Source organism: Ambystoma mexicanum, chromosome 8 (genome assembly GCF_040938575.1).
Source record: "Ambystoma mexicanum isolate Mex_15411 chromosome 8, UKY_AmexF1_1, whole genome shotgun sequence".
NCBI classification, from domain to species: domain Eukaryota; kingdom Metazoa; phylum Chordata; class Amphibia; order Caudata; family Ambystomatidae; genus Ambystoma; species Ambystoma mexicanum.
In genome coordinates, this window is record NC_090929.1 from 1,182,557,258 (window position 1) to 1,182,570,984 (window position 13,727).

The 13,727-nt window shown below is 41.6% G+C and overlaps 1 protein-coding gene across 2 annotated transcripts; it reads left to right on the top strand.

The window, feature by feature from the left end:
- The first annotated feature begins 704 nt into the window (after nucleotides 1–704).
- LOC138472868 (uncharacterized) lies at nucleotides 705–10,814 on the top strand. Of its 2 annotated transcripts, XM_069611257.1 has the most exons (8): nucleotides 705–1,653; nucleotides 1,729–1,847; nucleotides 1,939–2,064; nucleotides 2,945–3,010; nucleotides 3,883–3,971; nucleotides 4,459–4,564; nucleotides 9,324–9,403; nucleotides 10,376–10,814. In XM_069611257.1, the coding sequence occupies exons 1-7, from the start codon at nucleotides 981–983 to the stop codon at nucleotides 9,330–9,332; spliced, it is 1,188 nt and encodes a 395-aa protein (XP_069467358.1). In that variant the 5' UTR covers nucleotides 705–980; the 3' UTR covers nucleotides 9,333–9,403; nucleotides 10,376–10,814. The 2 variants fall into 2 exon arrangements, with proteins under 2 accessions (XP_069467358.1, XP_069467359.1); XM_069611258.1 differs by lacking the exons at nucleotides 3,883–3,971; nucleotides 9,324–9,403; nucleotides 10,376–10,814 and having other exon boundaries at nucleotides 4,459–4,565.
- Nucleotides 10,815–13,727: the final 2,913 nt, after the last annotated feature.

Consider the following 13,727-nt stretch of genomic DNA (forward strand, 5'->3'; position numbering starts at 1 on the left):
ATTCCACCAGAGCGATCGCAGCTACCACAGCGTTCCTTTCTGGTGTGCCCCTGCTGGACATATGCAGGGCTGCTACGTGGAGGTCGACGCACACCTTCACAAAGTTCTACTGCGTCGATCGGGATTCCAGGGAGGAGTCCAGGGTCGGCCAAGCAGTGCTGCGCAAAGTGTTCGCCTGAGGTGAGCCTGGTGAGGAGGTAAAATGCTTAATGTTGAGTTTGATGTAATGCTTAATGTTGAGCCTTTGCCACCTCCCGTGGTTGTGCATGTGTGTACTGCTATGTATTCTTTATTCATGAGCATGTGAATCCATGCCAGACCCCATGCTGGAGAAGGAACAAGTTACTTACCTGTAACTGTTGTTCTCCAGCATGGGTCTGGCATGGATTCACATGCGAACCCTCCCGCCTACCCCTCTGCGGCTCTTCACTTGGTCATACTGCCACTTCACGTGCTTCCAAATCTGAAGATGGCTGCCAGAGGCGGTGCTTAGGTAGAGGGCAGTCATTGGCTGTGGTCAGTATGACGCAGAGACCAGTGATTGGTTATTACTACGAAAGACAGATCAGAAACGAAACTGATACTGGTTTTTTCTTTACCGAGGATTCCCAGCCTGACGACGGGGAATATTCATGAGCATGTGAATCCATGCCAGACCCATGCTGGAGAACAACAGTTACAGGTAAGTAACTTGTTCCTTTTATTCTGTTGCGATTTGATGAATTTTTGTCGGATTGCAAATAACCATAGTTTGTTACACTAATACAGGAGTATTAATAAAGTACTTTGTTTTGATGTTTTAGGTTCCACAAGCAGACATTGAGAAGTTTGCTGGTAATGAAATTATATCAGAGTGTATTTCATTTCGTGACAGTGTCTTAGATGTTGTTCGAGAAAACCTGAACAAATCGGCACAGAAAATAAAAAATAGAGTGACGGCACAAAAACGGGACCCTGAAATCAAGATCGGTGACAAGGTTATGAGAAAAAACATTCGATCCTCACAAAGAATAGGAGGAAAGTTAGACCCATCCTTCTTCGGACCTTTTGTTGTTGAAAACATTTCTGGTAAACTCATAGATCTGCGTGACAATTCGGGAAACCTTTTTCCAAAAATTAACAGTGATCATATACAAATATTTAAGGAAGTTACTGAGCACATACCCACACAAATCTTAAAATGTGCAGTGACAAAATTGAAAGGTCCAGTCCCAGACGAGATTCCTGTGTCCCTTCCAATGTTGGTCCTACCAAATCCCACAGATCCATCGGATTTGAAAGAACTATGTATAGATAAAGAAAGTGTATCCACTTTGGATGATTTCAAAACCTTGTCAAAATCTACAGAAGATTTAAATCAACAAATATCTGCTAAGACAAATGTAGCTGCAGATACACTACAACTTTCAGATATAAACACTGCATGGTCTGAAACCCAATTGACTATGCCAGTGAGCCATAAAAACACATGCACTGTACAACAGCAACAAAAATGCAGCTGTGTGATCAATGAATTACCAGGACAAGTTTCTGAAATGAATGCACATTGTAACTCCGCTCCTTGCAAAAAGACAACCACCACAGTAGATTTAGGTTCTCTGGAGAACCCAAGTGTTTCCATTAATTGTGTTGAATACAAAGAACCATATCACTGTAAGTAAATGAACACAGTGAACTTTAATACTTGCATTGATGTTGTTATTACTTAGGACTGTGATTTATTTTCAGGTATTGATGATGTTTGGAACAATGTAACAGGACATGTATTGGTTTCAAAGATCGGTCATTACAACATCTTCGACTCAGATCTTGTATGCCTTCAACCAGGCAAGCAGCTGGAAAGTCAGGTAAAAATCTAAATTTTAAATCCCATAGCAATATAGTCATAAATGTACCTGGTTCACACTTTTCCAGTTGTAACATTGTTCAGTATTGCAGGTGATCAATGCACACTTGTTCGGACAAGTACGGACACATAATAAAGAATCCAGTGATGAAGTGTTCTATATCGATAGCTACGCCATGACCCTGATTTGGCATGGAAAACCACCATTAATGAAAAAGGTTAGAGGTTTTACATAATGTTATTCATTTTTGACTGCAATGTGCACATACAAAATTGCGTACAATGTTGAAAATGTTTGCCCCTGGTACATTTAACAAATGTGTCCTGTAGTGAATTGTGACAATTATAATCAACTCCTTACTATATGCATGGTTCACATAGAGTAGATACAAATTGTGGTGTACTGGCTCAAGGAGAGCCAAGGGGTGACCTGGGTTGGAACATCTGCCATCCACTTTATAGGCCTTAAAGCCTAGCTATACTTTTATTATGTCATGATGATCAAATTGACACAACTGGATTGTTCATTAGAAATAATTATGGCAATGAAGTTGCTGCAGACTGAAGAAATCCTATCCAGCCCTCAGTAGTTAGCCACAGCCATTTTGCGTCTGTGGAACAGGCACTACAGTCTGACTAGTCCCTTAATGGTCACATTCATCTTTCTGCTATTTTTGAAATTTCTTTTATCTGGAATAAATTGATTGTTATTGCACTTGGGTGCCTCTTGTATCCAGGATTTTAAGTCGTAAGGACTGCTGGATTTAAGTCTCAGGATTTGGAAAACTACCAACTAGGTGACTTTGATCTCCGACTATGAATAGGCAAATCCAGGCGAAGTGAGAGATTTTTGGGTAGCATGCTAAGCCTTAACTTTTGCCAACCACTCTTACCTGACCAGTAAAGTGCTCACACCTTAATGGTATTGTTTTCCTTTTCACCATTATTTGCTCTATGATCCACTTTTTGTTATCAATTGGTATTAACCAAAACACAGACCTTGGTGTTCCTTTTTCTTTAATAAATAATTAATGGCTGGATTTTAACATGGGCAATTGTTCCTGCATCTCACATTCAATGCTTTCATCCTTCTTATAGGTTGATCCATTGCAGTACAAGTTGCTGTTGGGAGTTGTTAATGATGCTCATCATTGGACATTAGTGGTAAGGGAATCGTACTATCTCCTTGTACATTTTCCCTGTTTGTTACAAAGTATTGGTCATTTTTTAAATGTCATAAATTACAAAGGCTATTTTGCAAATAGTCTACAGTGGACACCACAGCAATCATCTAATTTTTGACCATTTGCCGAGTATAATCATATGTGCAACGGAAGAGTGCACAGATTTTGCATTTGAAATGCTTAGCTATGTAAAGAGCATAGAACGGTTTGAAGGCAACACTCCTTGCACTTTCTGATGGGATACAATAAGGAACACATTGTGGGACATGAATGCATTTCCGTTTACACTATAATGGGCCTCATTACGAGCTTGCCGGTCTGGAAACAATGGTACCGGTCAGCTTGCCGGTACCATTGTATCCGGACCGGCAAACTCCGAGCTGTGCTTGCATGTGCCTTTCATTCCGCCAGGTCTGACCTGGTGGAATGAAAGGCACCCACGAGCACAGCATGACTGTAGCACAGGCACCATTATGAATGGTGCCGGTGCTACAGGCATCCCCATTCCCATTGAGCCCTATGGGGCTCAAATGGGAATGGGGATCACCCGATTCCGGCACCCGTGAAAGGGCAATTACCGGGTCCGGCGGGGCCGGAATACCCCGGTAATTGCCCATTTGCGCGTGCCGGACTTTCTTGCAAGTTTGGAGGTAGCCTGCCAGTTTTCGGGGCAAGGCTACCTCCAACCTTGTGGGAGTATCCTCCATTAATTGTTAATGCATGACAAATATACAACTACATGCCAATAATAATTTACAAATGTAAATCTGGTATTTTTATTTCCAAATATGATTAGTAGCACTTTAAAAAACAAAACCTAATTTTATTTTACAAAAATGTATTACATTTTAGGCGATATACCCCAGTGAAAAGAGAGCGTTATACCTGAACTCTTTGGGAGAACTAGACAGTCAGATTCAAAAGTGCAAAGAAGTAACAAGGTAGCTATTGATCACGTCAATGTGTATTACAAAGATTATGGATGTTATACTTAAACATTTCAGGTAAATATGCGGGTCTGTGTATGTTCTTCTTCGGCACCGTTTTGTGCTAAAACGATGTTGAGGAATTGCAGCTTCTGTGCAAGCTTACCACAGAAGCTGAACATGAATATCAGTGTGCTGTAGGAATATTCATTCCAGGCTGAATCAAAATCTACCTAGATCAGTCCCTTTAAAGTTGGAGGATGAATGAGCTCATTCCCTATGGGTCACACGTCGGTCAATCATTAAAAAAAACACCATTAGGAAACTAGCCCTGATGAAGTTTGTGACAAGTGTAATTGAAAGTACGTTATCCACATTTTTAAAACTGGGTGTTTTAAAATGCTGATTTGTAATTTCCACCTTAATGTTATACAGATTGCTATGAATTGCTATGAAGTGAAGTTTAACATCTTCAAAACTGCAATGTTTTTCTACTATCTAGGGCTTTTATGAGAAGAAAAAACGTGCCAGTCTCTAGGTGGACATGCTCCAGTGTTGCACATCCAAAACAACTAGACAGTATATCTTGTGGTGTTTTTGTCTGCAAGGTAATGTATCAGTATATTTTTCGCATTACGTTTCCGACGGACAGAATATACATGTTTAATAAATCCTGTACAAAACAGCTCTCTTCTACTATGTCACAGTACGGTTTTTATTTGTCTAGGTCACTATCAATTATGCAAAGCATTTCATTTGTACTTGACTGTTCTGTTTAGAAGCACATATGTAAAATGAAAAATGCTAAAGTAGTTGTAGACCTGCTAACATGTCTATTGTGCAAACAAACCACATAATTATTATAATTTTAGTTTGCAGAATACCTTTTAGAGGAGGAAGCAGTTGTTTTCGAGAGTAGCATGGATGCACTCAATAAATATCGAAGGGAGATAGCTGAGAGCTTAATAAATCAGTCAGGTATTGCAGCTTCTGGTAAAGTCTTAGTTCATAATCCTGTTTGTATTAATATGTTAATGGACAAGTTTCAGACAAAGAAATAAGAACCTGATAGGTTTAAACCAGATTTGAAAGAATTAGTATGTACTATTTTTCATTGTCAATGTATTTTATGATCAGTACTCATGAACTGTCTGCAGAGTAATTGCATACAATATACCGGCATAGACAGACATTTGGCCTCATTACGACCCAGGCGGTCCAGAAATAACGGTGGCGGTAAACCCGTCGCCACCGTTGTTTCCGGACCGCCTGAGTCCGACCCCTGCAGGCGGGAGGTGATGTTCCCGCCAGGTCTGACCTGCCGGGTTTAACACCTCCCGCATGCAGGCGGACGAGGAAACACCGGCAGCACCACGAGATGCTGCCGGTGTTTCCATGATCCCCATTTCCATTGAGTCCCATAGGACTCAATGGGAATGGGGATTTACACCATTCCGCCTCCGTGATTCCCAGAAAACCGGGGTTGTAATGCCCCGGTAATTCCGGAAATCACAGAGGCGGAATGGTAATACGAGTCCGGCGGTAACCAGGCGGTTTTACCGCCTCGGTTACCGACGGACTCGTAATGAGGCCCATTGTCTCCAGAACAGCTGTTACTTGTCAAGCCATTGAAATTGGAAGGGAAGAAATAGAAAGCTACTTCAGGCTGTTATGCAAGCCCCATTCCAGGATTTTAAAAAAAGATATAAATGGTTGGTACTTTTGGGCATAGATTTTGGGAAAACACTGTTAGGGACAATTTACATTTCTGTGCTAATTCCCTTCAACCTTAGAGACCCCCAGCTCTTGCTGGACTTTAGGACTTTTTATTTTTAACCATGGAGCGAGTGACACCCTTTTTCTCACTCACTCATGTGTTTTGATCTGATTTGTAGTTGCATTTCCTTTGTTTTTGTAGTCTGACAAACTCCATAGGAATATACTTTTTGTATGGTGACACACAGCACCTTCAGTGCAGTGTCACAAAGAAATCCTTTAGATTTCTCTGAAGGTTTAAATACCTTTTCTTGGGTGAACTACAGTTCCCAAGTATAGTGAAGTGAAATTGACTTTACTTTCCTTTTGGTCCAGCACACACCATCTTACGTGGAGTGCTGGTGGGTTACTTAGTAGCTCCTTTTCCTACTTACTCATGTAATATCTTTTTTATGTTACCCTCACGACTTTTAATGGCTTGTGGCAGTGGATTAATTTTCCTACCATTGTGCTTTTCTACCGCTGGCTGAATTGTCAGCTGCAGCCCATGGGTGACCATTTTGTCAAAAAGGCCCCAGTCTTCTTTTTTTGCCATTTCTTGCTTGTGAGGTCTCTCTTGGGTTTTACTCTGCACGCAAAACAAGGAAGCGAGGGAGGTGCCCGAAACTCCCTGTCCTTAGTCTCCTTCGTAACCTGAATGCACCCAGTCCTTATTGGCTGGCTGTCCTTATAGGACAGCCAGCCTGCTGTGAGTGACAGCTAGGCTGTGCATGAATGGGAGAAACCTGCATGAAAGGCGAGGCTTCTTGTATTGAAGACATGTAAAAGCAAAAGGAAATATCGAGGCCGAGTACCTTCGAAGGAAATACACCAAACACAGGTTATAAAGATTCACAGATCTTTATTCAAAGTAACTGAACAGTTTTCAAATGAACAAAGTATCGGATAGCTATCTGGCCCTCAGTACATCACAGCGAATACCAGGCCTTTCAGTGTGTGTAGTGAGTGGGACTGTAAATCAGAACATTTGCTCTTTTATACAATTTCTAATCTGATGTCCAGCCCACCTATAGGTCAATCATTCTTCGGGTTAGGGGTTTGTGCCGGGTTCACTACTAATTTGGTCATCTATATGCATATGGGTTATTCCTAGTTCATACACAAACAGGTCACAATAGGAACAGTGTATCTTCGGATTTAACATTAAGCCTTCGTACACGTTTTATACAATGTAGTTCAAATGTTCGCATTCAGTATTTAAACAACATTGTGCTTAATATATGCTCACGGATCGGTTTCGTTGGCACAGGTAATCCTCAATCCACAGGTCAATGAAGGACAAGGTCTAATTACATGACCCTAACATTTGGCCTGCGGGCAGTTTAGGCACTAACCCAAATGCGAAGGTCGAGTCGGCCATGTTACAAACAGAAGAACACTGTCCACCATTTTAGAACACAGGGTGACTTTGGAGCGAGAATCAAAATGGCGGATGAACCTAAAATGGCGGCAAAGTCGATCTAAAATCAGAACTTTACAACGCGGATTTCTTCGCAGAGCGACTGGGCTTAGGCCAATATATACTATAAAGGAGGCACGATATGATATCCCGTTTAACAGACAGTCCACCACTGGAAGAAACATCCGACAAAGGAATTGTGAAGAGAAGCTTGCGGCATCCTCCTGGACCGTTGAACTGCCTGGTGAAGCCCTGCTGCTGTGCTGAAACTGCTTTTCCTAATCGACAAGAGCAGCTCTGGAAAGGACAACTTCTACCCTTGGGTTGGTGAGACCAGCTAACCCCAAGAAGAACTTTGCTGGAAGACCTTCCCCAACTCCCTGTACTGCTGGAACGAAGTGCCAAGGGTCGAGAAATCCATAGTCGAGTGCATCGACTTTAAGCCATACCGAAGCTCCAGGAAAATCCTGAGGACTCTCCGGAAGCAGGACGACCCAAGCTCGAGTCACCACACCAGACCGCTGGACTCAGAGAGCGATGGAAGCCCATCCAGTCTCCAAGATCTGCGGTGGTGCTAATTGACAGTAGCTGAAACCGCAAAGGGCCGCTAAACTGAAAAGAGCCCATAGCTGCCGCCAACCTCCAAACTGCTGTGCAGGAGTCCTCCAGACGTCCTTCCTCTTGTCCCCACGACTGAGGCCCAGGAACCCAGGATCTGCAAGTCTGCAACCAGGATAGAAGCCAGCTGGATCCTCTTCTTTTAAACTATGGTACTGTTCTGACTCAGGGGTACTTACCTCTTTGTCTGTAGCTTGCTTGTATCAGTTGAGACTTGCAGTAGCTGCCTTTCTAGAGATATTTTAGCTCTAACGTTTGACAAAGTTTAAACGATCGTGTCCCAACAGTGCTTTTCTGCAACAAACTCTCCAACTTTGTGCAAGACTTTTTGCTTTCTAAGAAGTGCTTCCGCTCCATAGACTTTGCTCCAAATTGACTTTGGCTGTTTTGGCTCCTTGCAGACTCTTCTGTCCCATTGACTTTGATTCTAACTGTCCCTCATAGGTGAGACATTGGTTTTTAACTAAGAGTGCTGGTAAAGGTTTTTATCTAGACTTCATTGGAAGATTTGAAAGTGCTCACATGCTCTGAGAACCTGTTAACCTTTTTCCTTCCTTTTACCTTTGCTTTCTGCCAACCTCAGAATTTACCAAGCACAAAAGTGATATATAAATGCCAATACTGTCCTACTTAGTGAAGTCACCTCAGGGTGTAGGAAGTGTGTATGAAGCTTCTCTCACAAATATCTACTTGCTTATCTTGATTGTGAGAACGTGTTATGAAGTGTATTTTTAATGTTGCACATTGTCCTTTTTAAAGAATGCTTATTAAAACCTAACCATTACATAAATAATTATTTTACTAGAAAACCTTGAGTGTAAGTGTTATTTGAATACTTGTATTTGTGCATTTTGATGCTACAGCTCTACAGATCACCTTGAACTCTCTTGAGATAAGCCTGGATGTTCAGTCACACTACCAACTTGTGTAGTACAGACCTATACCAATAAGTGGGTTACCTAATACCAAGAGGACAAGACTGGCGTAGTCTCCCTGAGGGTCACTGCATACAATCTTGCCTACCAAACACCAACATAACAGTCATGAGAATGACATTGGACCACATTGTTAAGATATTGAAAACGAAAAAATAAGCAGTAAGCAGGCAATCAAAGGGCCTCACTCAGTTTCGGCGGTCCGGAATTAAAGTTCCAGTTTTCATGAATACCAGCACTTTACCAGATGGGCTGACTAGGAGTTTGCCGGTGGGGCACTTGACTTATGTCCATCCAAAAGCTGGAGCTTAGCAGGTTCCCTACCACTAAAAAATTATGTCATTACTGGCACTTAAAGTCAGGATAAAAGGCTATATGATATTGTTAAAATTATTGCAGGATGCACATTGCATTGTCCTGTGTGAACAACTTTGATTAAACTGCCATAAGATACAACGTACCTCTGGTATGTGTGAAGTATATTGTGCGTGTAATTTAATGGACAACATTCTTCAAGTGCTCATGTGATTTTCATGAAGTAACTTACCATACTGTGTCTTTAAAGTGAATATAAATTGCCTGTATATTTACAATATTTCATGTACACATAGTAAACTGTATTTTTATGACTTCTTACAGATGACATGAGTAATCTGTGCCACATTTGTGCAGAGGTTACTTCGACCGTTGATGGACAGAGTGATGGGGTGCAAAATTGGGTAATACATATGATTTTCAGTGTTTTGTTTTCATTCCTAACTGTTATTTCAAAGATTGGCTAAGTCACAAGTAGTCTTATGAGAACATTGGACGTCGCACTCCACCAACTCCCGGTCACGCATCCTCCATGGACTCTAACTTGTCTGATGTCTCCTTGCCTCAGTTATTCTCACTTCAGCCTTTTCTCATGTCGCCTTCACTCGCCACTTTGTGTAAATGCTTGGAGGCTGCGTGGCCCGGTCTGGTTCAGCTTTCCTTGCACAGCTAATTCAAATCTCCTGGGCTTTTCTCCCCAACAGGATTTATCTCGCAAAGCTAGGCTTTCCCCGGCAGATGTCAAACATCTCTATATTATCGGAGTACTTTGCATTACTCGGACGGTCTTCTTCACAGTAGTGTACTCATTTTTCTTCACACATAGATAAAAGGTTTCTACACCCCAGTAACGCACATTCATTTCTTTGGATATAAGTTTTTGGGGGTGGGTTGTGGGTGAGTAACTTATCGAGTTCATCTTTGAAATGGGAGTTTTACTCCCCAAGGGGTGGGGCTCTCTTACGGTGAAGTTTCGCTTGCCTCTACCACTAAGGTGGGTATCTCATAGCAAGCTCACCTCCCTAGCCTCACCGGGAAAGGCTCCCCACTGTGGAGAAGTGACTGAATTCTGCGATCCGTCACATTGCACATTGTATATATGTATATTCAATGTATTGAACACCAAGGCTGCAATAATTTACAATTCGACACACAACTATGTGGAAATTATTCTATGTAAAACTGTTAGTGTTTTGATTTGAAGCCCTGGCATTCACATACATAGTTGGTAATCTGTTATTTTTCTTTCATTTCAATTAATGTTCTTTACCGTTGATTTCATAAATACAGTATTTTAATAACTATTGCCATATGTAGTGATGCTGACCGCATTTAACGTTACTTGAATCCTAAACTACTGTTCATATTTTGTTTAGATTGCGTGTGATACCTGCAATCTATGGTTCCACTTGGCCTGTACTGACAAAGAACAAAGACCAGCTGATGAGTGTTCAACATTTCTGTGCTACAGATGCTATAGGAGATGCCAAAGAAGTGATAACCCGTAGGTTATGCGAAAGCCTCTATGCCACCATGGGTGCCTCTGTATGTGACTGGGTTTAAAGTGATTGTATGATACCCATGCCTTTTCTGGACTGCCAGTACTCAGCAGCATTGACATTAATGTGGATTTGCTGCATATGTTATTTGTGGGAAGAAGCACTTTCAAAATGAGCTGCTCCAACTTGGTCCTCAATTTGCAGACTATATACTTGTCATGTTTAAGAGTAAAGTAAAGAAAAGAAAGTGAATGCTACTTGCAGTTTTCATGTACATAATAAGTATTTGTAAAATAAAGTTTGAAGTTATGTTGTGTCTTGGTTTGGAATGGAGTATATAAATCCTTGACATTACCTGCAGGCAATGGCATAAGTTACCACTGTTCAATATTTGTAGTATTTGTTTCCTGCCAATTTCACTTCAGCATTGTACGTTTAGAATATGGTACTTGCAGTAGGAGTCCATGGGCCTAATTTACAAAAAAAGCACTAAATCTGCGCTAACAACTTTGCGCAAGAAAGATCATTGCATGGACGAAAAGAATAGCGTGGGGAGCAGATATTTGGTATCCCCCTGATGTTGAGGGGTAACATTTAACAAAGCACTGCTTGAACTATCGCTTGCATTGGGGAGGGGAGTACATCATTAGCCTTCACTGTGTCAGCTTCTGGAAGCCATCCCATCCTTTTTTTGAAGGGGATACCAAATATTACAGCTGATCTAGGGTTGTAATATTTGGTATCCCCTTGATTTTGAGGGGTAACATTTAACAACGCACTGCTTGAACTATCCCTTGCATTGCAGGGGGGAGTACATTGTTTGTCTACACTATGCCTCCTTCTGGAAGCTATCCCACCTGTTTTTTGAAGGGGATACCAAATATTATAGCTAATATAGGGTTGTAATATTTGGTATCCCCTTGATGTTGAGGGGTAACATTTAACAACGCACTGCTTGAACTATCCCTTTCATTGGGGAGGGGAGTACATCATAAGCCTACACTCTGACAGCTTCTGGAAGCCATCCCATTCTTTTTCTGAAGGGGATACCAAATATTACAGCTGATATAGGGTTGTAATATTTGGTATCCCCTTGATTTTGAGGGGTAACATTTAACAACGCACTGCTTGAACTATCCCTTGCATTGCAGGGGGGAGTACATCGTTTGTCTACACTATGCCTCCTTCTGGAAGCTATCCCACCTGTTTTTTTAAGGGGATACCAAATATTACAGCTAATATAGGGTTGTAATATTTGGTATCCCCTTGATGTTGAGGGGTAACATTTAACAACGCACTGCTTGAACTATCCCTTTTTTTGGGGAGGGGAGTACATCATAAGCCTACACTCTGACAGCTTCTGGAAGCCATCCCATTCTTTTTCTGAAGGGGATACCAATTATTACAGCTGATATAGGGTTGTAATATTTGGTATCCCCTTGATGTTGAGGGGTAACATTTAACAACGCACTGCTTGAACTATCCCTTGCATTGGGGAGGGGAGTACATCATAAGCCTACACTGTGACAGCTTCTGGAAGCCATCTCATCCTTTTTGTGAAGGGGATACCAAATATTACAGCTAATATAGGGTTGTAATATTTGGTATCCCCTTGATTTTGAGGGGTAACATTTAAAAACGCACTGCTTGAATTATCCGTTGCATTGGGGAGGGGAGTACATCATTAGCCTTCACTGTGTCAGCTTCTGGAAGCCATCCCATCCTTTTTTTGAAGGGGATACCAAATATTACAGCTGATCTAGGGTTGTAATATTTGGTATCCCCTTGATTTTGAGGGGTAACATTTAACAAAGCACTGCTTGAACTATCCCTTGCATTGGGGAGGGGAGTACATCATAAGCCTTCACTGTGTCAGCTTCTCGAAGCCATCCCATCCTTTTTTGAAGGGGATACCAAATATTACAGCTGGTATAGGGTTGTAATATTTGGTATCCCCTTGATTATGAGGGGTAACATTTAACAATGCACTGCTTGAACTATCCCTTGCATTGGGGAGGGGAGTACATCATTAGCCTTCACTGTGTCAGCTTCTGGAAGCCATCCCATCCTTTTTTTGAAGGGGATACCAAATATTACAGCTGATATAGGGTTGTAATATTTGGTATCCCCTTGATTTTGAGGGGTAACATTTAACAACGCACTGCTTGAACTATCCCTTGCATTGGGGAGGGGAGTACATCATAAGCCTACACTGTGACAGCTTCTGGAAGCCATCCCATCCTTTTTTTGAAGGGGATACCAAATATTACAGCTAACATAGGGTTGTAATATTTGGTATCCCCTTGATTTTGAGGGGTAACATTTAACAACGCACTGCTTGAAATATCCCTTGCATTGGGGAGAGAAGTACATCATAAGCCTACACTGTGACAGCTTCTGGAAGCCATCCCATCCTTTTTTTGAAGGGGATACCAAATATTACAGCTAATATAGGGTTGTAATATTTGGTATCCCCTTGATTTTGAGGGGTAACATTTAACAAAGCACTGCTTGAACTATCCCTTGCATTGGGGAGGGGAGTACATCATAAGCCTTCACTGTGTCAGCTTCTCGAAGCCATCCCATCCTTTTTTGAAGGGGATACCAAATATTACAGCTGATATAGGGTTGTAATATTTGGTATCCCCCTGATGTTGAGGGGTAACATTTAACAAAGCACTGCTTGAACTATGCCTTGCATTGCAGGGGGGAGTACATTGTTTGTCTACACTATGCCTCCTTCTGGAAGCTATCCCACCTGTTTTTTTAAGGGGATACCAAATATTACAGCTAATATAGGGTTGTAATATTCGGTATCCCCTTGATGTTGAGGGGTAACATTTAACAACGCACTGCTTGAACTATCCCTTGCATTGGGGAGGGGAGTACATCATAAGCCTACACTGTGACAGCTTCTGGAAGCCATCTCATCCTTTTTGTGAAGGGGATACCAAATATTACAGCTAATATAGGGTTGTAATATTTGGTATCCCCTTGATTTTGAGGGGTAACATTTAAAAACGCACTGCTTGAACTATCCGTTGCATTGGGGAGGGGAGTACATCATTAGCCTTCACTGTGTCAGCTTCTGGAAGCCATCCCATCATTTTTTTGAAGGGGATACCAAATATTACAGCTGATCTAGGGTTGTAATATTTGGTATCCCCTTGATTTTGAGGGGTAACATTTAACAACGCACTGCTTGAACTATCCCTTGCATTGGGGAGGG

Coding starts and splice junctions, on each gene's coding strand:
- LOC138472868 (XM_069611257.1), top strand. CDS start 981: ATGAGAAAAAACATTCGATCCTCACAAAGAATAGGAGGAAAGTTAGAC. Junction 2,065..2,944: donor AACCACCATTAATGAAAAAG/GTTAGAGGTTTT, acceptor TCCTTCTTATAG/GTTGATCCATTGCAGTACAA. Junction 3,972..4,458: donor AAGTGCAAAGAAGTAACAAG/GTAGCTATTGAT, acceptor TCTACTATCTAG/GGCTTTTATGAGAAGAAAAA.